A 26,530-nucleotide genomic window follows, 5' to 3' on the forward strand; every position below is an offset into this window, starting at 1 on the left:
TTCTTGGAAATTGATTTCACAAGAAGAGCGTGATTACCAATGGTTAAGAGAAACGACGATAAGGATATTAAGTTGAGGGTGAGAGTGGGATTGGGTTGTTTTAAAAGAGTCAAAACTATCATCATTTTTCTCTATTACTTTTCTCAATAAACAAACAAGAATAAGAAGGAAAAAAGAGAAAACTTACAAATTTTAGTCTTATGTTGCAAATAAACAAAAAAAAAGTGTTTTGGACTAATTACAAAGAGTTCTCTAACTGTAGTTAAAAGTAAAAAAAATGTCATGTCACCAATCCATTAGTGGATTAATGAAATTTTTAACGATAGTGATCAATTTGAGCAATTATTTTAATTAGAATGACTAAATTGATGAAAAAGAATTACAGTGATTTGTTGTGTAGTTTATCCTAAAAATAAAAATAATTCCAAAATTTTAAATATTGTTTGAAGAATTTTTTAAATTAAAAAAACATCTTTAACTTTTTTTTCAAAATTTTGGAACTGAATATTATAACCTTTTTGAATTTCAAAGTATTTTATAATTTTGGAACTGATTATGATCCCCAATTGGCCTTATTCGATCCCTTGCCAGAAGTACATAAACTAATTGCTTCCTTTATTTTGGAAGGGACCAAATTACTTCTAGCCTTATGGTCTAGGGATCTCTTGGATATTTATCCATTAAAACTAAAGGTGGATGATACAATACAACCAACTTGATATCTGAAGTTGATGGACCCCTTTGATGTTTATTCAATAATACTTTTGTGAACAAAATGTTTTAAGAAAAGTTAATTTACTATTTATAAAAAAATTTATATTAAATATTCCATAAATCATAATTAATTTAATGAATTTCCATGCATCTAGAAAATATATCTACTAATATAATATTCTTAAAAGTAGAATATAAATTAATGCTCAAGTTTTTTTAGAAGAAATTAATGCTTAAGTTAATAATTTTTTTTTAAAAAAATTAGTTAATTTGTATTTTAAAAATGAGTTAGTATTTGAGACATTCGTTTGTTCTTATACTTTTTAAAATTTAGTTTTTTTTTTTACTTTTTCAAATTAACAAAAAAAATAATAGTGATAACAATCGAATTTAAATTTTAAAATTCAAAAAGTAGAGAAAATAAATTCCTAAAAATAAAAGTATAGAGATCAAATTCTAAATTTAAAAAAAAAACACATAGATTCACAACATAATTTAATATGTTACTATACCAAATATTTTTCCTTTAAAAGTAATATTTTTGTAGAAATAATAAAATTAATATATTAAAATACTTACTAATTTGGAGACTGAATTAAGTAAAGCCCAGCTGGGCAAGGAAGTTGAAAATTGAAATTACCAAAATTAAAAGAAATAAAAAAAAATCAACCTTGGTAGCTATCTTAATATGATGTGGACATTGCTGTTGGAATTGGGGCTTTGATGTTTTTTTTTACCACAAATGGACTGAAATAATTATGATAATAGCTTGTTGTATTAATTTTAGCAAAGAATTTCCACCCTCATTATTCTATAAATTTAATTATATCTTCTTATAATAACTTAATTTAACAGTTTCTTAAAAAAACAATTATTTAATTTACATTCATATAAATATAACCTCTCGGAGAAAAAATTATTTATTATATATATTACAATAGTTAGACTTAAAATAAATAATAATTAATATAAAGTTTAAACTTGAAAATAAAAAGATGAGTAATAAAAATTTTTATAAAAAAAATAAGACCATTTCAAAATAAGTGCAGATTTTTCTTTCTCTCTACTAAAAATAAATCATCGAAGTGACTAAATTTTGTCAATTGAATTAATTTATTACCAACTTATATATTAAAACATGTGTAAAAAATAATATCCCTACTGTACACAACATTAAAGAGTTATTTGTGGTGTAAAAGTGATAATAAATTAAATCGGATCGAATTGCTTAGTTAAGTAGTGAATACTCATGATCCTCGATCTTCAAGAATGATTCTATGTATCCTTTATTATAAAATGAAATTTGAGAATATTTTTATACAATGATCAAATAAAAAAAAAATCTAAGCCAAAACTATGATTGTGGGTTTGGCTCTCTTTATCATCCACTTTAGCCAGTCATCTTTCTCGTTGGACCAACCTGTGCTTTATATTAGTTCTCTCAAGGTGTTAATATCATCCAGCAATGGTTTATAGGACTTGATAAAAATAACATATTTTAGTTTTATTCTTAATGCGTTTTTGGATAATTAATCGATGTAAAATGGTGAATTTTATGCTCTTAATCCTTTAAATTCATGTTTCTATACTTAAGAGAGTATTTGGGAGCACAAGGAGCGAAAATAAAAAAAATCCAAGCAAGGTGCAGAGCCCACACGGGCTGGACTCTCCCACATGGGCTGGGCACACAGCCGTGTGAGCCACACAAGCTACCACACCGGTGTGTGTTAGATCGTGTCAAAATCGTGATTTGCACTCCAAACAGCAAAGAAACACAATTTTTAGGTTTTTTGGGGGCATTCTAAGACATATATATGACAAAAATAAGAAAATAAGAGGAGCCGTGATAAAATACTCAAGAAAACAACTGAAAAAATACGATTGAAGCCGACTCTGAAGTATATTTCCATCAAGATTGAATATCTCATTTTGATTTCTTTGAAGTTTATTATGAGTTTCTTTGTTTCTTGTAGTTATACTGTCTTTGGGATGTTTTTATTTGCTATTATAAACTAATTTTCTAAATACCTAGGGAGATGAACTCTAGGATGGATTTCGTTATTCGATTTCTATTTTTACGCAATAAATACTTGGATCTTATTCTCAATTATATGTGCTTAATTCTTGGTTTAATATTTCTAGACTATTAATCCATATTCGATGTGCTTAAATCAAAGGAAGAATAGACCCTATTTAAGAGTAGATCTAGCGTAATTGAGTGGAGTTGCATGCAATCCTAGAAATAGGATTACATAAATTTACCGGATTAGAGTGAAATCTAATAGGTGAATCCATAGATCGGGTTAATGCGATAATAGAGGTTTTAATTAGAAATAAATTTCAATTAATTAACCTAGAGTCAATTGCTCTTAGTCTTGAAGAGAGATATTAGCATAATTTAAGGATTTTTATGGATCAAGATACTAAGTTAAGAAATTGCATAATATAGATTAATAATGACAGATGAAGTCTCGGTGGATTCTTTCCTAGGTATTGTCTTGCTTCTTGGTTGTTAATCACTTATTTTCCTGATTTGTTCTTTGACGTGTTCTTTAGTTAATTAATTTAGTTCATTTTAGTTTTAATCAATCACTCAAATTTGTAGGTTAAATAATAGAAAGACGGTAATTACTAGTACTTTTAGTCCTTGTGGGAACGATATCTTTACTCACCATAGCTATACTATTAATTGATAGGTGCATTTACCTTAGTTAAATTTTTAGTTGGTTTACGACTGCATCAAATTTTTGGACCAATGAATTGAATAGATCTTCCTTCCAATGATACGTTTTAATGACCTATCCTTGATTTTAAAAGTACAGCAGGAGGTACCTATTTTAACTACTATGACCAATGCAATCCTTAGGACTAACAATTTCCTAATTGTACCATTATCATGCTGTATTCTTTCTTGATGCATCTTAACCAACCTTCCATTCAAGTCTCTAATGTGAAGTACCCATTCAAATTCTTCATTTTTTCCTACAACAACCAATTATGATACAATAAGAGTGAGTAATAGTTGCCCCACCCCCTTATGCCTTCAATATTTTTCCTTTTTGAATTGGATGAAACCCATTCCATTTGAGCTTTCCTCGTTATTTTGATGTACTCCTCCACTTCCTTAATGACAGCGGATTCATGCCGATTCTTTCGAAAATAACTTTGTTTCTATGACCCCAAAATTTCCATAAATTGATGATTTACTCCATAATCTCATCTTTCAAGATTAACTCCATAATCTCATCTTTCAAGACTTGATCCCTCTCTCTAACTCTTCAAACAATTGTATGATCCAATCTATCATAGATAACGAACTATTATCTCTTGTACAAAAATGAAATCTCGATCCGAACCACACTACTCTAGCCAAATCACACTCCTAGAATAGGTTATTTATGTCCTCTTTTCCTTGGCATGAAGCACACTCTAGATTAGTAGCGTTAATTCTCCTTTTTAACTCAAATTTACAAAGAAGGTTATTATTGAGGAGTTTCCAAAGAAATATAATTACTTTAAAAATGAACTTTCAACGTCCATATAAAGTTCCAGATTCTCAATGAAATAATGGGACCATGTAATATTGAACCTAAGAATGTCTTTTATTCAGAATCTGTGAGTAAGCTGACCTTATCGAGAAATTCCCATCTGACGTGTGTTGCCATTTAGGTTTCACATGTTCCTCTAACAAAGATTTACTATTGATCTCCTAGTTCTCCTATCACGCCTCTGATAATATGATGAATCTACGACTCTGTAATTTTGTGTGAACTCCGTCTGTTTTCGATCTGCCAAGCGATATTATTTTCAATCACTTCCTTGCCCATTAAAATGCTCTTCCAAGTCATGTATCCTTGAAGGATGTTGTCTTTGGTGCAATGCTTTTTTATTAAGGTTTCTTTCTGAAACCAACTTTTCTCATTGACTAATCTCCATGCATGTTTGAGATGTTGAAGTATTTGATTATTGTATAATTTTTATGTTATAAAGTTATAATCTTGTTTGAAATATTATATATTTATATAAATATTGGCATGTGAATACATTATTTAGGTTAGGGTTAGTATTTATACAATGTTATCGAAATATGTTAATAATACAATGAGGATTCAAAATACTATCACATGTTATTATTTTTATTTTACCCTAAATGAGGTATGTATCACCTTCAAAATCCTATTTGTGTAAAGTATAAAAACTCTACTGAAAATGAATCCAATGATTTTTTTATGTTATATTATATAAATATTAATATCTTTGTGTATTCATGTTGTTTCACATATTTTTATGTTTTCTCTTTAATTTATTCTCTAATATTATCCAGCCTAACTTGAAGGATCGAACTCAAAAAATAGAAAAAAACTGAGGTTATCATTTCCCATTTTATATCATCTATAAATTCTATAGTCAAAGTGAGATTTTCTGAACTCGACATTTTTACTTTCCTCCTAAATGATACTGTATGAATTAAGTACAACCATTGAACTTGACACATTAAATTGAGCTAACCCTAAAAAAAATGTATTCTGAGAATAACTTTGAGAAAATATATTTTTAAAGAAGATTTTTTTTTTTTAGAATAATGAAGGGAAAAAAACTCAATAGTTTAACTTATTAAGCAATTAAACCCTAGACTTCTAGATAAAAAAAATTTACAAGCAAAGTTTGGATTTTAATAATTTCATGGATAAAATGATAGTAATAAATACATGTTAATTTGTATACAAGAATTATATTTTTATTTAGAATATCACATTTTTACACTTTTATTTAATATAATATTAAATAATTTAAAATATGGATAAGAAAGTAGTTAATAATTTCTAACAGAATAGCAAATTATGATAGATATGTATCTCATATTTAATTCTTATTTAAATCTTATCTCAAATATTTTAATATAAAAAAAACTAATTTCTTATAATGGATTTAAACAAATATTGGCAGTTAAATTGATATGAAAGCCATATTGACAATGAATCACTAAAAATAGAGATTAAATATTAATAATATAATTTTTGGCAAAGATTATGAATTTCCATATAAAATAAAATCTATAGAAAAGTTATGTGTTTAAACTATAATTTATTCTTTTAACTTTAAAATTATAATACTACATTAATATTGTTATATGATATATTTAAAAGTGTTTATGGACGAGGTTGGGGTTTAAAAATTTTCACCTCGAATTGATCTGACTCGACTCATTTTATAATTTTAAAATATTATTTTTTAAAATATAATATTTATATTTATATATTTTATTATTAAATTTAAATAAAAAGTAAATTTTATTAATATAAAACAATGAAATGGTTAATTGATAAAAGAAATTTTATGTCATTAATATGAATGTCCAAATTAATAATTTTAATAGGTGGGTGATTAAGTCGAAACCTGATTAATTGTGTATTTTATTAATAATATAATAAAAATAAAAATAATAAAACAATTTATTATAGTGAATTTAAAAAAATATTGATAATCAAATTAAAATAAAATATGTTTTAACAAACATAAATTTGGTGATAGTATTATGAATTTTCAAAGTTTAATAACTAAATAAAACTTCTCAAAAAATAAAGTTATGAAAATTATATTTTTTTATTTAAATTATAATAGAACATGTTCAATGTATGTTGTACATTGAAAGAAATGCTATTGCTGTGTATCATCCAATATGTATGGTACTATCACTTATTTAATTATTAGTATTTAATAGTTAGGTGACCAATTTTTTTATGTCAGCAATGTTAGTGTCCAAAATGTCTATAATCTTTTGGTCCAATGACAAATATTATGTAGTAGGCATGAAAATTTGAGTTTAATATCAAGAAATCTCGTTCTTCTTCCTCAATTATCAAAAAAGAAATGTTAGTACCAAAATTGATACTTTGAATAGTTGAATAACCGAGTTTAAACCTTTTGAATGGTTGAATGATTATCTATGTAATTTATCAATAACATTCATTAAACTTTACAACTAAAAATGTAATTATAAAATAGCAATATATGATAAGTAACATTATAATATGTATTAATTTATCAATAATATTAAGCTATGTACTTTGCATATGCCGTGGATATAATATATATATTTTAATTTGATCAATTTTAGTTACTATACTTTTTAAAATTTAAAATTTAATCTTGTACAAACAGTAACAATTAAATAATTTATTAATATTTAATATACTTACAAAGTATTTTTTATATTGTAAATAATTTTAAAATATTGTCAATGTATAATTTTTTAAAAATATTTATTTGTTAATATTTTAATAAATCTACTAATAGGGAAAAAAAACCTTTAAAAGTTAGTATCAACATTCAACAATGAACAAAGAGAAGAACCCAATAAATAATTAAAAGAAAAAGAAAAAGAAAATGAGAAAAGTTGGAAGCTTATCGTTTGAATAAAATAATTAGAAAATCTACCTAAACAAAGTCCAAGGAAGCTTCAACTTGTCGATCCACTTGCAGTGTCCGGCGTAAGCCTGTTTGCTATTAACAAAATATACCCCTCTCTCTCTCTCTCCAACTCCAACAAATCCTCCCTTTTCCACCTTATCGTATATATTCAAAACCATGATCTTCATCCCATGCCCTCATTTTTCGCCCTCTTAAACTACCCCCCATCAAATGCCTTCCTCTTTGCAGCTCCAACGCACCACTACCACCGCCGTTGGCACCTGCCGCCACCAAAAACAACAACCCCCACCCCCTACCACTCTCACGTCCTTTTTCCCTCTTCCAACCGGCGTCTCCGTTCCCGACATGGTCTCCGCCTACCACTTCCACACCTTGGGTCCTAACCAGTGTTGCTCCGCTGTGGTTCAAACCATCAAGGCCCCTGTCGAAACCGTCTGGTCGGTGGTTCGCCGTTTCGATAACCCTCAAGCTTATAAACACTTCCTCAAAAGCTGTCATGTCATCGTCGGTGACGGTAACGTAGGCAGCCTCCGTGAAGTCCACGTCATATCGGGTCTCCCCGCCGCTTTCAGCACCGAGAGGCTTGAAATCCTTGACGACGAACATCACGTGCTTAGCTTTAGCGTCGTCGGAGGTGTTCATCGGTTGAATAATTACAAGTCTGTCACGACTCTACACGCTTCAAACAAAGGTAACGGGACAGTTGTGGTGGAATCATTCGTCGTTGACATACCGCCCGGTAATACCAGAGAAGATACATGCACTTTCGTTGATACTATTGTACGTTGCAACCTTCAATCTTTGGCTCAAATGGCTGAAAATATGGCAACAAAAGAATCATTGTCATCATCTCCCTAAACTATTCCAAAGAAAAAGAAAATCTAATTCTCTCAATTCTTTTTTTTTTTCTCGATGTGGGATTTATCCATTAATGACTTCGTATCGAGATTCATAGATAAAGTTGAATGTGATCATATGTTACAATATTGGTATCAATGATGTAATGTTTAATTTGTAATTTTTAGCTTTTTTCTTCCCATCTGGTGAAGATTTCGCTTTGATGATCACACTCAATTTTAATGTAATTATGAATGTATTTCCTTCTTTGTTTCATCAAATATATGTGATTTCCACTTAAAATATCTTCAGCTGGGTTAGTATATTTAAAAAGGGTGTTTGATTTAATAAAAGAAAAAGTATATAGAAATTCCAGTTAGTAATCCACGGATCATAGGGGTGGCTAATGGCTATATAATATAAGATTATATATGGATAAAGAAGATGAAAAGGGCCGGTGTATGACATGTTAGAGACTTGGCATTTACATTACTATATTCAATTTAATCATTTCTTTCTAATTTTTATTCCATCATGTAACATGTTTACAAGAAAAGAGGCTAAATTATATATATATATATATATATATAATATAAACCATATCTTTAGAATTTTCATGTACGGATAGGTTTTCATTGTTTTTCTCTATAATCCACTGACCTACATGATATTTTTGCAATCAAAAACATTTCTTTTATGAAAAAAAGTGTAATTAATTTATCGAAATTGTTATTGATCAGTTCCATTATTAATGAAGTTTATATGACCGATGAAAGCAATTAGAAGTTGACACGTGACATGCTATATCAATATTTTTTTAAAAATTTACATTTAGACTAAACTTAAACAAATGAACATTTAAATTTATTTGAATTTGGACAATAATTTATCTAGGCTCATTTTAAATGTAATTATTAAAATAACATAAAATATTTTTAAAAATTATAATAAAAATATAAATCATTAAAAAATATAAATAATTATTTAAAATTATAAAAAATAAAAATATTAAAAAGTATAATTTTTTTTAAAAAAAAAAAAGATGATCAAAATTTAAGTAGGTAATTATTCATCAAAATGTCTCAAGAATACAACAATGACATATTTTTAGTAATCAATGTAATTCCTGAAATTGCTTTCCTCTCTTACAGCTTCTTCCATGTTAGATTTTTATATTTTATGATATTTTTATAATTATTTGAATTTATATAATTTTAAAAATATTTTATGATTTTCAGATAACATTTTATAATTTTTAATAATCACATCTAAGCGGAATCTAGATAAATGTATGTTCAAATTTGAATAAACCTAGATATTCTTTGTTCAAGCTCATTTTAGAGTATATTTTTAAAAATATTTAAGACTTTACAGCATACTTCTTATTCTTTTATTGACATTCGTTAATGATCAAACCATTAATCAATGATGATTTCTATTAACAGAATAGCTTTATTTTTTGGATTTAGAGCTGAATCGAATATGGTTTAATTGATTTTTAGATTTTTGATTGAGGAAAATGATTATTAAATGTAAATGATATGAAATTGGAAAACAAGATTATAGTGATTTAAAATCAGCCGGTAATCAAAGTTTCAAAATTCATGTACTTGAGAGAGAAGAATCAAAAGGTGGTTTAGAAAATGCAACTTGATTTCTTATAAAACTCCAACTTGTGGTACTAAACATTGCAAGTTGATGGTAATCTTCAACATCTTTTCTATTTATTCTTTTCCTTTATTACTAATTCACAGAATTTGTGTTACTAAATATATTCTTTAAAACCAATTATTATATTATTTATAATTCTACGTTTCGAATTTAATTCTATTCATAATTTTTACCTTCAAAATAATGTTTTTATTCATAATTTTTATCGCTTTACATAATATATATATATATATATTTGCAAGTTGAAGTGCAAGTGGGATGGAATGATATTAATGTTTCACATTTTTTATATAACAAAGCCAACCATTTGGTCTGTCTCGAACCTGATTTGACTGCTCAAAGCCTCCATCACTTAACAATCTTTTTTTTCCTCTTTTTTCTTGTAATTTTCATTAATCAATGTCCATATTGTTTTTTGATAAGTAATCATTTATAATGTTTTATTAATCCAAAATTTGGTGAAATGAATCAAAAGATTTAAGGCTTGTAAATGATCCAAAATCCAAAATTAAAATGATTTGTTCAAAGTTTGAAAAGCCATATTGGCCACTTGCTATGAAGGCCATGCGATTTGCTTGCATTTGCAACAGCCTGGAATCTGCTAAGAAAATCAGTCGATGGCACCCCCCTACACGTGCTTCTTGTCTGCAACTTGATAATATTAATATCATGCGATTATCAAACTTTATATAATCAACATCATTACGCTATAAAAAGAATATAAACATTGGAAATGAAATAAGTAAGTTTTTCGACCCTCTTTTTTTCTAAATTACAGTAACAGGAAAATACGATTAACATAATTTAACTTAAGGCTAATCTTTAAATTAATATTTACATATATATCTTATTCCAATGCATTGAAATGATAATATAATGTTATTATTATAAATAATATGTTAATTTTTTTTGAAAGTTACAAATAATTATAATTAATTGTCAAAATTAATAAAGAAATTATATTCAAATCCGAAAAGAACACACTGTAGGAATTGAACTTACGCGCTCAATGTCCTGAGACCTGACTGGCAACAATAAATTTGTTGTTTCATCGGCTTGGTCTACCATAGTCTTGCTTCTTGGCGAGGCACGTACAACAAAACAGGGCTTGGATTTAAAATTTTGAAGGGGCTTAATATTACCATGTTTGCTAAGCTTTATGTTTTCCTAATGATAGTGCAATGGAGACTAGGAAAGGTTCCAAAGCATCATGGGTTGCTATGATAGAATAAGAATGGAATTGAGGTTTCCATTTGGGATCATCATTGCATAGTTTGGTCTAAAGCTATAAATTTACAAGCGTTCATAAAATGGTTGGGTTAGGTTAGAGTTGGACTCCTAAATGGTATAACATAATACATAATTGCTTAAGTTTTACTCCTACTGGAATGAATTAACAAGGAAAAAGAGGATGTTGGGGATGATGGGGCAATGGGGAATTAGATTTGGGATGAGGCCAAAGCTGCAATCAAAGAGATTCCTATTTGCCAATAAAGTGGTAAGCATGCACCAATTTGGCCTTTTGTTGATAAAAGGCGTATTTACTGTTTCTTTTGGTATGAAAATTAATATAATTAATAGATGAAGTTTTAATTGAATGGTAAAGTATACATAAATGTTGAAAATTTTAGAAGCTTGGGTTTAAATCTTATTATGTGGCTTTTTTACTTAAATAATATAAAAATTAAAATTAATAACTGAAATGGCATGTCTATTAGATTATTTACCAAAATGGTAAGGTTTTACTGGTGCTGCTTGTCAAATTGGCGGCACCGGATTGAAATGTAATGATCTAAAGTATTCAGGGATTTGATATAAAAATTTACCATTTTGAGTGACTTTAAAAAAAAGTGAAAAGTTGCCGCCTGGCAATGTCGCTGCACCAAACTTTAAATGTGGCTAATTGCCTTCTAAGCCCTCCTTATTTATTATTTTCTTTTTATTCCCCTTTAACTCACTACATTGTGTTTAAACAAGCCCTCAACCTATTTTTGTAGTTAAATAAGCTCTTAACCTATACTTTTTATTCATAAAAACCCTTTATTTTAATATTAACGTAAATATATTTTACCCAAAGTAAAGCTATTTAAAAAAATATAAACTAATTTGCATTTTATGTTTATGTGAATTTGATGAGAATAGTTTATTAAATAAAAAAAATTAAAATTTCTTGAGAGTTCTTAAATACATGATATTCTTAACTACTCTTTTGAATTTTTTATTACTTTTTAGATTTTATGTTGATGTTAAAGTGTATATAATTTTTGTTGCATCAACAAAAAATTAAGCTAAGAGCTTGAAATTCAAAATATATTTACTTTAATATTAAAATAAAGGGCTTTTATGAGTAAAAATCATAAGAGCTTATTTAACTACAAAATTAGGTTGAGAACTTTTTTAAACACAATGTAGTGAACTGAAGGGAAATAAAAATAAAATAATAAATAATGAAGGCTTAGAAGGCAATTAAGTTTTGATGCCTCATGTGGCATGAGGTACCCTTTCACTTTTTTTTCAGCGGCCACTCAAAAGGGTAAATTTGCATATGAAGTCCTTGAATACTTTAGATCATTACATTTTAGTTTGGTGTTCCCTGTCAATAAAATCATACCATTTTGGTAAATAATCTTATGGGCATATCATTTTAGTTATTAATTTTATTTTTTATATTATTTAGGTGAAAAAACCTTATTATGTGCATATATTTTTGGCTTAAACAATAAAATGATACGTAAATTATACTCATTTTCTCAAGTTAGTACCTATACTTTTTTTTGTCTCAAGTGGTACCTAAACTATACTCTGTTACCCAAAATGGTACCTAAACTATGCCCCGGTGCTTAAATTACCCAGCTGTCAAAAAATAAAATCTCTTAACCAATTATTTTGTGACACACGACAATTATTAACTAAAAATATAAAAAAATTAAATATTATTTCCTTGAGTTTGTTTTCAAAAAAAAATTTATTAACATATATTTTTTCTCTTTTGTTCTTCACCAATAACTCCAGTGATGGAAATTTCAAGAATCCTTAGAAAAGCTTATTCAAACCCAGTTTTCGACAATAAAATCCAAATTTTAATAAGCTTGTTTTTCTTTTTAAACCTCGATTTTGATTCCTTTCTCGCCCAATCCAAAATCTATATTTTATTTTTCTAAAAAATAACTTTTCCTGTGCTTTCTATATACTTCGCATAAAATAATTAATGCTGAATGCACTTCTATAATGAAAGAGACCAGATAAAACATAAAGTCTAAATACAAAAAAAAAAGCTAATTACAAAAAAAAAGTAAGAGGATTGTCAAAAAAATTTTAACTTTTAAAAAAATTCATTAAAAGAGAAAGAAAGAATCATAGGGAGAGAGAGTGTGTAAAAGAGAAAGAAAGTATCATAGGGAGAGAGAGTGTGTGAAACAAATTAAAAACATAATTTAATTAAAAAAAATTATCTCGTACATTCACAAGCGAGTTAAAGGTGTTAGATGTGTCCGGTAGGATATATTAAAAATTAAAAAGAAAAAAAACTCATCACAATCTAGGCTTTATTGTCGAAAACTGGGTTCAAATGTGTTTCTGATTAGTTCTTGAATTTTTTGTCACTAGAATTTTTAGGTGAAGAACAAAAAAAAGATAAATATGTTTACAAAGGAAATAATATTTAATCTTTTTTTTGGATATTTTAGTTTAAAATTATCTCGTGCTACAAAATGATTGGTTAAGGGAATTTTTTTAACAACAGAGATAAAATAGGTAAGTGGTATAGTTTAAGTGCCTCTTATGACAATAAAAAAGTTTAAATATCAATTTAAAAAAATAAGTATAGTTTAGTTATCATTTTGTGATTTAAGTATATATATTTTTTATATAAAAAATATAAAATAAAAAAAAACACTTAAAACAAGTAAATTAATGATTATTCAATTGAGTTAATATCCATTTAACTCATCACAGAAGTGATTATCTGTCAAGGGAAATTCTTATCTCTTAAGCCTAACACAACGACAGCTTTAGTTTCTTACATAGGTCTATAAGTGTATGCCAAAGGTTGGACCACTTTTTTTTTTTTAATCCACTTTAAAACCCCTCCCAAAATGAAATATTTCAGTATTAGGCCCAAAAACATAATTAAGCAGTGCTTGTCAGTCTTACTAAATTATTCGTGTAAATAGGGTCTAATTATCTAAGAATTTGATAAACAAGTGGTAGTTTCGTAATAAAAAATTAAAACTCTATGTGAATCAACTGAATTAAATTTCGAATTCCCCGAAACAAAATTTTAATATAAATTCATTTGACAAAACAAACCTCAAAAGCTATAATAGAAAAATATACATTCAAGGATAAAATAATTTGGCAAAGAGAAGCTCATTCCAAGTATCTTGAAGGCCAGGCAAACACCAATGAATACAATCCGCATAGCTACTCGGGTTAGCTAACTGCTTAGGTGTCAATGGATTCCATTGCTTTTTATAAATCGATGTGTGTGCATCTTTGCGATAATTTGAGAGTTGAGTGATGTTAAGGAATGTAATGGGGTACTTTGATTTACTAAACGCTTCCCCAATCACTTTCATTACACTCTTTCTACTATCTGAACCCCAATAATTCGGATCTTCAATCATTGTTGTTTGATTATAACAGTTTTCACCTGGTTCACCTCCCCAATCTATACCCCTATCAAAAGAACAAATGAACGATCCAACACAAATTAATTTAACAGAAAAAATTCGATAATTCGAAACTTTAAATTATATAATTACTTTGCATGAGTAGGGGACATGCTAGTGAAAAAAACCCTAGTCTTCTTGCGATCCATATTTTTTCTCGCCCATCTCAACATGCTTCTCATTCCCATTCCATAGGCTTCCTCAGTTGAAACCTTTATTATTTCTTTATTCTCGTCCTCAAACGATCCTTTCCTGCTCAAAAATATATAATAAATATTTTTATTCGAAACATTTCTGATATTATATTTTTAATTTTTTTTAAAATATATTAAAAAATTAAATACATCCATATCCGACACCTACAAGACTTTCATGTCCAGTCCAGTCATCCACCACAAATAGGTATTGAAAACCAAGATATCAACCCCTTTCCAATTCTTGCCATGCTTATTGATCGAACCTTTCCTCACTATTCTATCCGATATCCTATGAACAATCGCATTATCTGAGTTCGATTCAAGGAGAAATGGAGCCCAGTAGAACTCAATGCTCGTATTATAATCCTTAAAAACGAAAAAATAATATTTGAACATCAATGGAGATTTTAACTTAAAAAAATATTGATCATAAATTAAATTAAATTACGTACCCTGGCTTTGAAAACTGTGAGGGAACCATTTTTATGAGTTTTCATGGATTTTTGGTCATCAGGGATGAGTTTATGAAGAAGACATATCATTGATACAAATTGACCACGGTTCAATGAGTCACCAACAAACATCATTTTCTTCCCTCTCAGTGTTTCCAACATCAATGTCGCATTGAAGCTGTTCATTCTATAATAATTATTCTCAGGCTATGTATCGGAAGTAAAAGTATCATTGAAGTTTTTATATTAAAAGTTAAATTGTATTTTGTCTATTATATTTAAAAAATAAATAAATTAATTTCTATATGTTAAATCAAAAAAGTAAATGGGTTATTTGTATTTAAAATTTCATTCATTTCTACTATAAAAATAAACGTAGTTGACGAGCGCCACGTGTATATCATCCTACCATACAGGGTCAATTTTTAATAGAATGATTCATTTGCTATTTAATTTAACATATAAGAATTAATTTAATCAATTTTTTGAATGAAAAATGCAATATTAAATTTACCTGTTAGTAGAAGGGTCTTTATATTACTTTCACAGTATAGTATATAAAATAAAACATTAAAATATGAATAATTTGTTTTTACCTAGGAAGATCGCATCCATGAGGTTGCCATCGCCATTTCTGATAGTCTTTATCAGGTCTTCCATGTTCTTGACATGTCAACTGGGGTTGAATGTACGGACACTCCGATTCTTCATAGAGAGGCCGAGTTAACTCGTCCCTCACCCACCTCCCACTGAATATATCACATCCTTCTTCGCCCTTCCCTATAGCGAATGCCAACTTCCCTCTTCTTTTCACTAACCCCAACAACCCCAATTCCCAAGTTAAATCCAAACAACATAAAAATAAAAAACAAAGCTTGACTCGTTTGACTGAGTTGAGTTAACTCACCAGGTTTAGACATGGCTCGGCCTGGAATTGGTTCAAGTTGTCCAAGAATGCACATGAAATCTTCTCCATAAAGAATAGAAACGAAAACAATGAAAGCTAACAACGTAAAGAGGTAGGGAGAGAGTCGAGCTTTTCTAAGAACAGCAGAGGAAGAAGACGACAATGGTGGTTTCATATCTTTGTTTCTTTAAAATTAAACCCAAAAATCTGTATTTTTTTTTACCTTAAATTTGTGTGTGAATTCTAATTATTTACAAGGGTTTAGGAATGTTGAGATTGGATTCATGAATTAATATATAGAGAGAACTATGCAAAGGTTTACTTCCACTACTGTTTCAGCAATTTAATAGGTTCATGTGTTCTCATTCTGAAATTTTAATTTTATCATTCAAATTCGTATATTTATAATTCTAATAATTTTATTTAAATAGAAATTCGATATAAACCCGAGAAAAAAATAATTATTATAATTATTATTCAATATTATTAGCATTTATATATATAATTTCTTTATTATTTTTGGTTACATAAAGTACCGTTGTGTTGTTGAATAATGATGCATAATTTGCAGCTAGAAAATGATTGTTTAGCCCCTACATTAATCAAACTATATGATTTGTCTTAATAAGTTCATCATAGATATTGAGGGGGAAATAGGTTTTCTTAATTTTTATTTTTATTTTCATTTTCATTAATTACATGTTTTGTAGATCTACTCAAGTGATTTATTTTTTTTCTCTTAAAGAAAATAAAAAAGAGTGGTAGTGGGCAGTAAATGGTGTAATGGAGAAGCTATAATTTTCCATTGGCTTTTAAGCTAAGGATTGTCCCTAAAATGTAAAAGATGCCATATCATTATCCTACTTTAGTGACATGGATATGCAATTTCTATCTTCATAATTATATTTAAAATTTTAGATAAATAATTAATTCTTGAAATATTTAAACATATATATATATATATGTCATGTCATTTTTAATGTTATTTATTTAACTTAACCTTTGCTATTGTATTTAATATTAAAAGAAAAAAAAATAAAGGTGATGGTGATGGTGATTTAATAAACTAAGGTTGCTTTGTTTTAAGAAATTTAGCATTTAGGTGAGGATTTGGTGACATTTTACATTATTTTTATATGCTTTTATTATAATGTCTACTCTTTAACAATAAAATAAAGCAGCAGTTAGCTGTTTTGTTGTACACCTTGGATGATGCAATGCATCACCTAAATCATTTCCATATATTTTTGTTTCTATTAAATTGTCTACTGAATTTTAGTTTGACTGATATTATTATTAAATACAAAAAAAATATGGACTCGAGCATGTTGAAACACATTTTTCCTTTTATTCAGTTATGTATAGTTTTATACATGGTATAAAAAAATAATTAATAAATTGAGATTAAAAATATGATGTGATAGAATTAAAATACAAGACACCATCCAATGTGCAAGTTAATCACTTTAAAATATAATTAATAAATTAAATAATAAATTATGCAATAAAATATATTCCTCTGTATATAAATGATAAATTTTATAAATAATTCTTGAAAAGTATTAAATTATGTCAAAAATTAAATATAGAGATAAAATCTTGAATTTAAGCGTAATATAGGGACTAAAACTAAATTTGATTATCGTTATATAATCTAAAAAGAGAAATGAAAGGATCAAAACTGAAATTAAACAAATTTGAGTGTAGTATAGAGATTGAAATAGAAATTTAACCATTATTACATAAAGTAAGAAAAGTAAAAGGATCATAATTGCAAGTGAACCATTATACCATAAATCATATTAAAAAAAAAACAAGTTGGATGATTTTATGCATGCTACACCTCACCTGTCTATAAAATTATCACTATATTTTTCAATTTATTCATACTTTTTCTTATATATATAATTTTGGGCCGAGTTTAATTTTTTAAAAAGAAAATTATATTCTTATTATTTTTAAAAAATGAAGAAAAATGTGAACGAAACGATTAAAGGCCCCAAGACCAGATGATTAGCCTACCAATTTTTTCAAGCTATTTGAGACTCCCAGATTCATGAAGATGCTTAAAGAAAACTTCACAGTCATGTCAACAAATCTCTTGGTAGGTACTTGGGATTTAATATGAAGCATATTTCTTCTAAAAGCTCATTTTTTCAATCTACCATTAATACGCTGAATATCAAGCTCTAAGGATGGAAGTCCAAATTGCTCTCTCCTCGTTGTAGGTTGACTATGATTTTCTCTGTAGGTACCTAAATTTACCCGGGCCCATAATTGCTAATCAGCCCAGACCCAAAAAAGAAATATAAACTAAAACCCAATTACAAGGACAGCCCGATAGGCCCAAAATCAAGCCAATCTTGGCAAACCGAAACCCTAGTCTCCTCCCCTGGCGCTGTACCCTTCCCATGTGCGCCCTCGGCATGCACGACGCCCAAGGGCCGACTTTGCCTTCAACCTTACACCAAAATGGCATGCTTTCACTGCCGTTGACCCCCCTAGGCCTGCAAAACAGAAGCAAAAGAGAGCAAAGCAGCAGAAGCAAAAGGAAATAGTAACAAACAGTAGAAAAATCTTTGTATTCGGCTATAAGAAAAGCCTGGAACAAACAATTTTTTTACACAGACTATTAAGGAAAAAGAGCAAAATACAAGCAAAGGTTGATTCCAATCTCGTTTTCGACTCGTTCTTCATATTTTATTTATGCTTTCATTTTTTTATTTTTCATTTTTATTTTTTTAATCATAAATCTATTTTAAACAAAATAAAAAGGGAGTAAAAACTCACCGAAACCGCCCCGTGACCGCTTCGTCGGAGGGCTTTTCGTCGTTGTCGCGTTCGAACCCAAAAGGGGGTGCGAACCATTATCCTTGCGCTTCCGAGGATTGATGGTGTTATAACCTTCAAACGCGCCTTGAAACGGGGCTTAATGCCCACCCTTGTGCACTGTCGGCCGCCGGGTACAGTGGTGGCACGATAGATGGAGATTTGGGTGTCCCCTTTGGCCGGCTACAAGGAGAGAAGGGAGAGAGTTAGGGGAATCTCAGATTTTTTTTTAGAGAGGAGGTTGCAAATGAAAATTTCTGAAAAAAATGGGCTTAAATGCAACCCTGGAAACGATGCCGTTTTTGGGTGGTAGTCCAGGTGCCAAAATGGCACCGTTTTGGCCAACCCGTTTTCGACCCGACCCGCTCCATGCCAAGACCCGAGCGTTTCCGCTTTAATGGGTTATTTTGGATTCGATCCCTTCACTTTTGTGGTCTGTCGCAATTCAGCCTTATTTCCTTTTCTTTTCTTTTGATTTTTACCCTGTAATTCTTGAAATGTTCAGATTCGGTCGCTATTGAAGTTATGCGTTTTGGGGGACGGGGATATTGCCCCATTTGGTCCCCCATCTCATTCGCGTATCATAATCTAGGCCCGATATTTGTATTTTATTCCGTTTTTTTCTCTTAATTTTGTTTTGATTTCGATTAAATCCTAATTTGTTTAATTTCATTACTTATTCATTATTTTATATACTTGAATTTAATAATAATATTATTTAATTATTTATTTGCTCATTCCTCGTTTACTTTTAAAAATTTATATTCATGTTTATGTTATTTTTCTAACCTCATTACTGTTTCTCTAATTTTATTTATTTATTTATGTTTCTATTATATTTCCATTCATTATACTTCTATTTATGTTTATGTATTAATATTACTGATATTTTTCATACATACATATTTTATTTTTATCATTTTATTTATTTATATCCTTTTACATAGTTTTTAAACTTCAGATTTTTTTATTTATATTATCAATGTCATTTTTATTTACTCTTTTAAATAAACTTTATTTATTTTCATCGTTTCCTATTGTTGTCATTTTACTATTTAATTATTTATTTTATATCTTTACATATATACCTTCTATTTTAAACTATTTTATATATAATATATTTTAAAATTTCTTAGGTGTTATTTAGTTATACTAATTTAGGTATTAATCGTTTTTAAAATCCTTTTATTGTTGTTCGTTTTAAATTTTCTGCGCATTACTTATTTTAAAATATTTTTTATATATTTTTTATTTTAAAATTTTTATATATATGTGTATATATATATATATGTTACTTTGGATTATATTTATATATTTTTTTGTTTAAACTATTTTTGTATATTATTTATTTTTTAAAATTTCTCTTTTACATATCATTTATTTTAAGCGCTTTTATATAATTTAAATGGGTATTATTTTAATTTATTTAACATACTATTTATTTAAAATTTGCTTTATATATTACTTTATTTCAAATTGTTTATATTTTATTTATGTTGAATCTTTTTCACATGTAGTTCTTTTTGAACTATTCTTTGGCATTATGTGTTTTAAATCTTAATTATTTCGTTTGTTATTTATTTTAAACTTTTATCCTATTTACCTTAAATTATTTTTTGTATATTATTTTACTTCGTTTGTCTTTGATTATTGATTGATATAAAAAATAATATACATTGTGAATATGGCTATTACATAGTAGAAATTATTTATTGGCATCTTCATATTGTGGCATTCATTAATATTGTATCTAATTCAAGTTTCATTATCCCATGTTCCATATTATCGTTCCATTTCATTTCATCACTTCAAAGGTTGCGTTTAAAATTTGTTACATATCCTTACTAAAAATCGTTTCATTTTATCCCTAACGAATAATGCATATTGCTAAGTGTTGCCCTCGCTATTATTCAAAAACAAAAGTTTCAAAATGAGGCAATGTTTCACATTTTGGAACATCGAGGAATTGTGCCCTAACTTACGGGGTTTCGATTCTCTCGTTGATTCTAGATAGCCAAATATCATTGAGTTTTAAAATACACGGAAATCCAATTAAAATTAAAGACTACTTTGCGCTCGGGAGTTCATGGTATTGTGTCCTAACTTACGGGATGTGATACTTCGATATCTCGAGATAAGGAAATCTTTAACAATCGTTTTGAGCTAATTCAAGCATTTTTAAAATCAATGTTAAAAAAAGATCGTATTTCAAATCCATTCCCGATCTTTAACTTTCGACATTAAGACACTAACTAATCAATTCGTTACCAATTTTTAGGCGTTTCAGGGGTGCTAATCCTTCCTTGCACGTAACTGACTCCCGAATCCTTTTCTCTCGAGTTTCGTAGACCAAAAACACCGTTTTAATAAACTAAAACGTTTTATTAAAGCAAGGGTGATCCGATCACACCTAATAAAGATCGGTGGCGACTCCCGTTTTAATTTTCATTTTCAAATAAAGTCGATTCCCTTTTTCAAAAAAATGGTTTCGACATTCTCCATACTCTCAAATCTACCGATCTTCAAATGATCCTACTTTAAAGCCCTTGAAAAGGTTTAATAAGAAATGTCTAGTGGAAACAAAACTTTGTATTTGGGATTACTCCTAAATGGAAAGGAGAACTTGACATTTAAAAATCGAAGGATTTTAATTAGGTTCTTTGAACAAGACAGGCTTGGAGAATAGTTAATAATGAAGATCCTTCAAAAGAAACACTTTCGTAAAAAAATACTACAGAAATTATGCCTTCCTCAAGGTTAAAAGTAAGCCAACTGACATCTAGATGTAGAAAAGCTTACTGCATGGTAAAGATCTTCCAGTAAGGGAATTAGATTGGCAAATTGGAGATGGCAGTAAACTTCGTTTTTTTTAAATGATAACATCATTCATGAGTTCAGGTTTTCAGGTGGTGGTAATGCCAACCGTTTAAAAGTTAATGACTTAAGAGAGGGGGGTGGGGGATGGAAAATGAATGAAGTTAACATGTATTTAACTGAAGAATCTATGCAAAAGTTATTCAATAAAGGGTTCCGTATACTCGGAAGAGAGGATCAACTAATATCAAAACACAATCCTTTAGGATTCTTTTTTGTAAAGTCAAGACATGCTTCTATTGTCTTTGGAGATCATATTGACAATATGCCAGCAATAGACAAGAATAGAACAAATCAACTTGGAGGAGGCTTTGGTCACGGAAGGTACCTTATAAATTTGTTTTCTTTCTTTGGAAACAATGCACTAATAATTTGCCTTGTATGAAGGAATTTGCTAAAAGAAAAGTTATTCCTTTGATCTCATTTGTATATAGAAAAAAAGGGTGCGTACAATTTTAGCACTTATTTTTTTTTTTTAGAGTTTGTTTTTAAAAGTGTATGTAAGGGAAAATTTTGTCCAGCCAAAATAGAAAAAAAATGAATAAACTAAATAAAAATAAAAAATAAAAAGTCCAAGTCTATTTACAAAAAATGGCCCAAATACAAAAAAAAACCTAAGACCCACAACCTAAACTTTTTCAGAAAACTAAAAAAACCCGAGTTCTTTCGCGCCGCACCCCACCACGTCGGCGTGCTCACTGCCCGAGGCATGACGCGCCCCCTGTCACCATTACACCAAAATAGTAAGGCATGACTCCCATCATCATCGTTGACCGCCATGGGTACTTGCAAAGAGAAAACAAAAGAGGACAGTGAGCAAAAACAGTGGAAATGGCAGAAACAGTAGAAACAACAAACAAAAAATAAAAAAAAATAGTATGTAATATATGGCTATAAAAGCCATAACAACAGATTGTATTCACACACACAAAGCAATTGAATAGAATACAAAAAAGAAGAACAACAAGTTTAACAAAACAAAAGGTAGTTATTTTTTTTATTTCGAAATATAAAAAAAAACAAAAGGCTAGATTTTTTACCTATTTTGTTGCACCACCGCCGTGGGTGGTCCCCGTCGACTTGTAAGGCTGCCAAATCCCTAGGGATTTGTCTAAGTTGTAAGGTTTTTGGCTATAAAGCCTTCAATTTTTCATAGTAAAAGGGGGGATCCAAAAATTGTATCACTCGCGTATTTTTCAAGGAATCAAACAAAAAACACACAGAAGGTTGATCTCCGATTTTGTTCTCTTTATTTTCATTTTTTGTTTTCTTGCTTTTTTAATATTTCTTTTATTTTTAATACAAATCTATTAAACAAAGATACAAAAAATAAAAAAAAATAAAAGGAAAGAGGAAGGATTCTCACCAGATCCGGCCCCGTCGCCGCGTTATCGGAGCCTTCCCCTCCGTTCGACATGGTTGAGTCTAAAAAGGGGGTTGAACCCTTGTCTTTTCGTTTTTGGAACTAGCCTCTAACAAGTAAAAAAGGGGAGAGCTAAAGGAGCCTATTTTGGTGTATCGCCGGCCACCGAGTGCGGTGGTGGCGCGGCGGTTGAAGGGCGGCAATGATGGGTTTCTTTGAAACCCTAGCAGAAAATAAAAGAGAAGGGAAAGGGGGAGAGAGCAGGGAAGCTCTCTATTCTTTTTGTTTAAAGTTGGGGGAAGGTTGGTAATGGAATAATAAAATAAAAAAAAGGGAAAGTTGGTAATGGAATAAAAAAGGGAAAGTTGGCAATGAAATAAAAAAAAAGGGAAGTTTTTTTTTTGGTTTAAATGATGATGATGAAACGACGTGTTTGGTGGAGTGGGGTGTGCATTATCCCTAAATGAGAGATTTGCTAGATTAGTCCTTCTCCTTTGCAACTCTATTCAACCAGGCCCCATTTTCTGTTTTCTTTTGTTTTTTTTTTAATTTAGCTCTTAGATTTCGTTTGGGTTACATCTGGGTCATTCGAAACACTACGCATAAAAGGCTAGGAATATTTTCCAGCTAGTCCCTCGTTGTTTCAGCGTGATTCATTTCGATCCTTGATGGCCTTATTTTCATTATTTACAATATGAGTCCCTCTTCCCTTACATGTATCTCATTTTAGCTCAAATTCTAACTTTTTAATTTATCCCTTAAAGTTCATTTCTTTTTTATTTTCGGTTCCTTGACCATTTAATCTTGTTTATTTTTCATTTTTTTATTATTTTCAATATTCTGGTTTTATTTTTATTTTCTTTAGTATTTTATTTACTTGCTCTTTTTAAATTCAACCCCTTATATTATATTTTATTTTTATATTTATTAATTTACCTATATTTTACGCCTTAGACTTCATTTTTTTATGTTAATTCAAATTCTTTTAGTTTCCATTTTTGTTTTTTTCTTTATTTTTATTTCACCATTGTTTTGTACTATTCTTTTGCCTTTATTTTTCATTGTATTATTACTATTAATATCCTTATCAGGTTGTCCTTTTTGCTCCATCAATATTATTTGTTATTTTTGTCTTATTTGTTCTATTTATTTTATTTTCTGTTTATAATTTCAAACTAAATTGTTTTATTTATTATCTTGTTCATCTACTTATTTCTTTATTCCTTTAACTTTTTATACTAAAAAGTTCATTTATTTATGTTTTTTAGATGCTCTTCGATTTTACTATTATTATTATTATTATTATATATTTCATGTATACACATTTAAATATTATATCATACCCAATATTATGCATACATATTAACATTATACCGTATATGTATTTTTTATAAATATTATATTTATATATTTTTTATATATTATATATTGTGTACATGCTTTGAGTATTATCATGTGTTCATTTTGATATATGTATATATCTATGTAATATCATTAATATCTCTTTTATTATTTTTTTAGCATGTATATACTATGTAAATATTTCAAAGATTGCATTTTTATTATGTATATATTTTTTAATACGGGTACATTTTTATATTACGTGTATATATCTTTTAATATTGCATTTTTATTGTTATGCATATACCTTAATACTACATCATTTATACATTATTATTTCTCATACTATCTTATGTTCATGTTTTTTTTTTAAACTATGCCATGTATATACAAGTACTATATATCTATTTATATAGTTATTAATAGTTGTTTTTTTATGATTATTTCTAATATGTATGTATTGTGTATTTACCTCTAATACTATATATATTGTATATTCTTACCATTATCTTTGCTATATTTATTATTATTAATCTTTATTATTTGACATATTATTGTTATCACTTTTTTCTTTCTTACTATCATTGTATTATTATTATTATTATTAATTATTATTATTGTTATTATTATTATTATTATCATTGTTTGTGTTATTTATTTATTTACGTATATATCATTTACTTAAGTTTTTATTTTACTTTTCGTTATATTTGATCCGTGATTATTTCGCGTGTTAGCTAATTTTTGTTATTCTCGTCTCTTATTTTATTTTATATTAATGCATCTATTATGCTCATGTATATTATCCTGTTTTTTATTTTATTTCGATTTACAAATATCACTTTATGATTTCTAATTCTCTAAATCTAATTCAAGTTAAATTAGTGTATTCCAAGCCGGTTTATAATTATTCGTTTAAAAATTCTTTAAAACGGAGACGATGTTCGATGTTTAGCAATTCGAGGAATCGTGCCCTATCGTGCTGGGTTGCAATTTCTTGTTTGCCCAAAATAATCGGATGTCTCTTTAGAATTTCGTTCATGTTTTCTAAAAAAAATTTAAAACGAAGGAAATGTTTGACGTTCGGCAATTCAGGGAATCGTGTCCTATTGTGCTGGGTTGCAATTTCTCGTTTGTGCAAAATAATCGAATATCCCTTTGGAATTTCATTCACGTTTTCCAAAGCGAGACAATGTTCAACGTTTGGAAATTCGAAGAACCGTGCCCTACAATGTTGGGTTTCGATTCTCTCATTGGACTAAATAATTGGGCATCCTTTTGCCGTTTTCAACATATAATTTTTGAAGTCAAAATTCATCATGTTTTCGAGGGCTTAAAGGATCATGTCCTATCGTGCTGGATGTGATGCTATATTCCTCTTAGCAAGAGAATTTTGATGACTAACTTGAGTTACTCAAATGTTATCAAAAAGGAATCACATCTCAAAAACATTTTTTAAAGCTTAGACATAAGGACAGTACTTAATCGATTTGGTACCAATTTTGGACGTAATGAGGGTGCTAATCCTTCCTCACACGTAACCGACTCCCGAACCTTTTTCTCAAAATTTCGTAGACCAAAATTATTGTTTTAGTAAAACAAAATGTTTTATTAAAACAACCCAAATTTCTAGGTGATCCGATCACACCTAAACAAGAAAAGATTGGTGGCGACTCCATTTTCGCTTTCCGAAAAGTCGATCCATTATTTTTAAATCGAAATAAAAAAATGGTTTCGACAGCTTGGCGACTCCACTGGGGATAATAAGAGAGTCAAGCTTCAAAATTGATTATTTTTTGTCCTTTTGTCAAAAATTTAAAATTTGGTTTTTAACAGATGATCCTTTTACTTCATTTGTTTTGGTTCAAGTCCTATAGAATACTTTTGCATTGCATTGCATGACCATTGTGGTCACACCTTTTAAGTGGGAGTGAGAAACTATGCTTTCGTGAGGTTTTCACCTCCGCATGGGCTAGAGGATCGCTTCCGGAATACATCCGTACTTATGTCTTCGTGAGGTTTTCACCTCCGCATGAGCATAAGGAAATGTATTCCCCTGAACTGAACTTGGTCCATATGAGCCTATAATGGGTGAGGACCGAGGAATCTGCTGGTTTGGGTACCTTATCTCTAGAACTAAACCGCATATAGTAAACCTTAGGAACCATTCTTGGATGAAGCCGCGTCGAGCCTTAGTACTTACCCGTATATGCATCATAATTATCATTTATGTGCTTGTATTC

General features: G+C 28.8%; 2 protein-coding genes and 2 long non-coding RNA genes across 5 annotated transcripts; 1 reads left to right on the top strand and 3 right to left on the bottom strand.

The window, feature by feature from the left end:
- Window positions 1-7,125: 7,125 nt before the first annotated feature.
- Window positions 7,126-8,288, top strand: LOC107962125 (abscisic acid receptor PYL4). The gene has a single exon (XM_016898369.2). The coding sequence runs from the start codon at window positions 7,357-7,359 to the stop codon at window positions 8,002-8,004; it is 648 nt and encodes a 215-aa protein (XP_016753858.2). The 5' UTR covers window positions 7,126-7,356; the 3' UTR covers window positions 8,005-8,288.
- Window positions 8,289-13,891: 5,603 nt separating this feature from the next.
- On the bottom strand, window positions 13,892-16,244 carry LOC107962124 (protein trichome birefringence-like 33). Of its 2 annotated transcripts, none has more exons than XM_016898368.2 (6): window positions 15,881-16,244; window positions 15,570-15,786; window positions 14,974-15,151; window positions 14,688-14,887; window positions 14,418-14,576; window positions 13,892-14,331 (listed from the first exon to the last, which is right to left on the bottom strand). In XM_016898368.2, exons 1-6 carry the CDS (start codon window positions 16,053-16,055, stop codon window positions 13,992-13,994), a joined length of 1,269 nt encoding a protein of 422 aa, XP_016753857.2. In that variant the 5' UTR covers window positions 16,056-16,244; the 3' UTR covers window positions 13,892-13,991. The 2 variants fall into 2 exon arrangements, with proteins under 2 accessions (XP_016753857.2, XP_016753855.2); XM_016898366.2 differs by having other exon boundaries at window positions 14,974-15,160.
- A 1,725-nt stretch (window positions 16,245-17,969) lies between these two features.
- On the bottom strand, window positions 17,970-18,956 carry LOC107962123 (uncharacterized). Its single transcript, XR_001701521.2, has 2 exons — window positions 18,671-18,956; window positions 17,970-18,387 (listed from the first exon to the last, which is right to left on the bottom strand). It is a non-coding gene; the product is annotated as an uncharacterized lncRNA (long non-coding RNA).
- A 3,165-nt stretch (window positions 18,957-22,121) lies between these two features.
- LOC107962122 (uncharacterized) lies at window positions 22,122-23,304 on the bottom strand. Its single transcript, XR_001701520.2, has 2 exons — window positions 22,950-23,304; window positions 22,122-22,368 (listed from the first exon to the last, which is right to left on the bottom strand). It is a non-coding gene; the product is annotated as an uncharacterized lncRNA (long non-coding RNA).
- Between the last annotated feature and the right edge of the window lie 3,226 nt (window positions 23,305-26,530).

Source organism: Gossypium hirsutum, chromosome A06, assembly GCF_007990345.1.
Source record: "Gossypium hirsutum isolate 1008001.06 chromosome A06, Gossypium_hirsutum_v2.1, whole genome shotgun sequence".
Taxonomy (NCBI): Eukaryota; Viridiplantae; Streptophyta; class Magnoliopsida; order Malvales; family Malvaceae; genus Gossypium; species Gossypium hirsutum.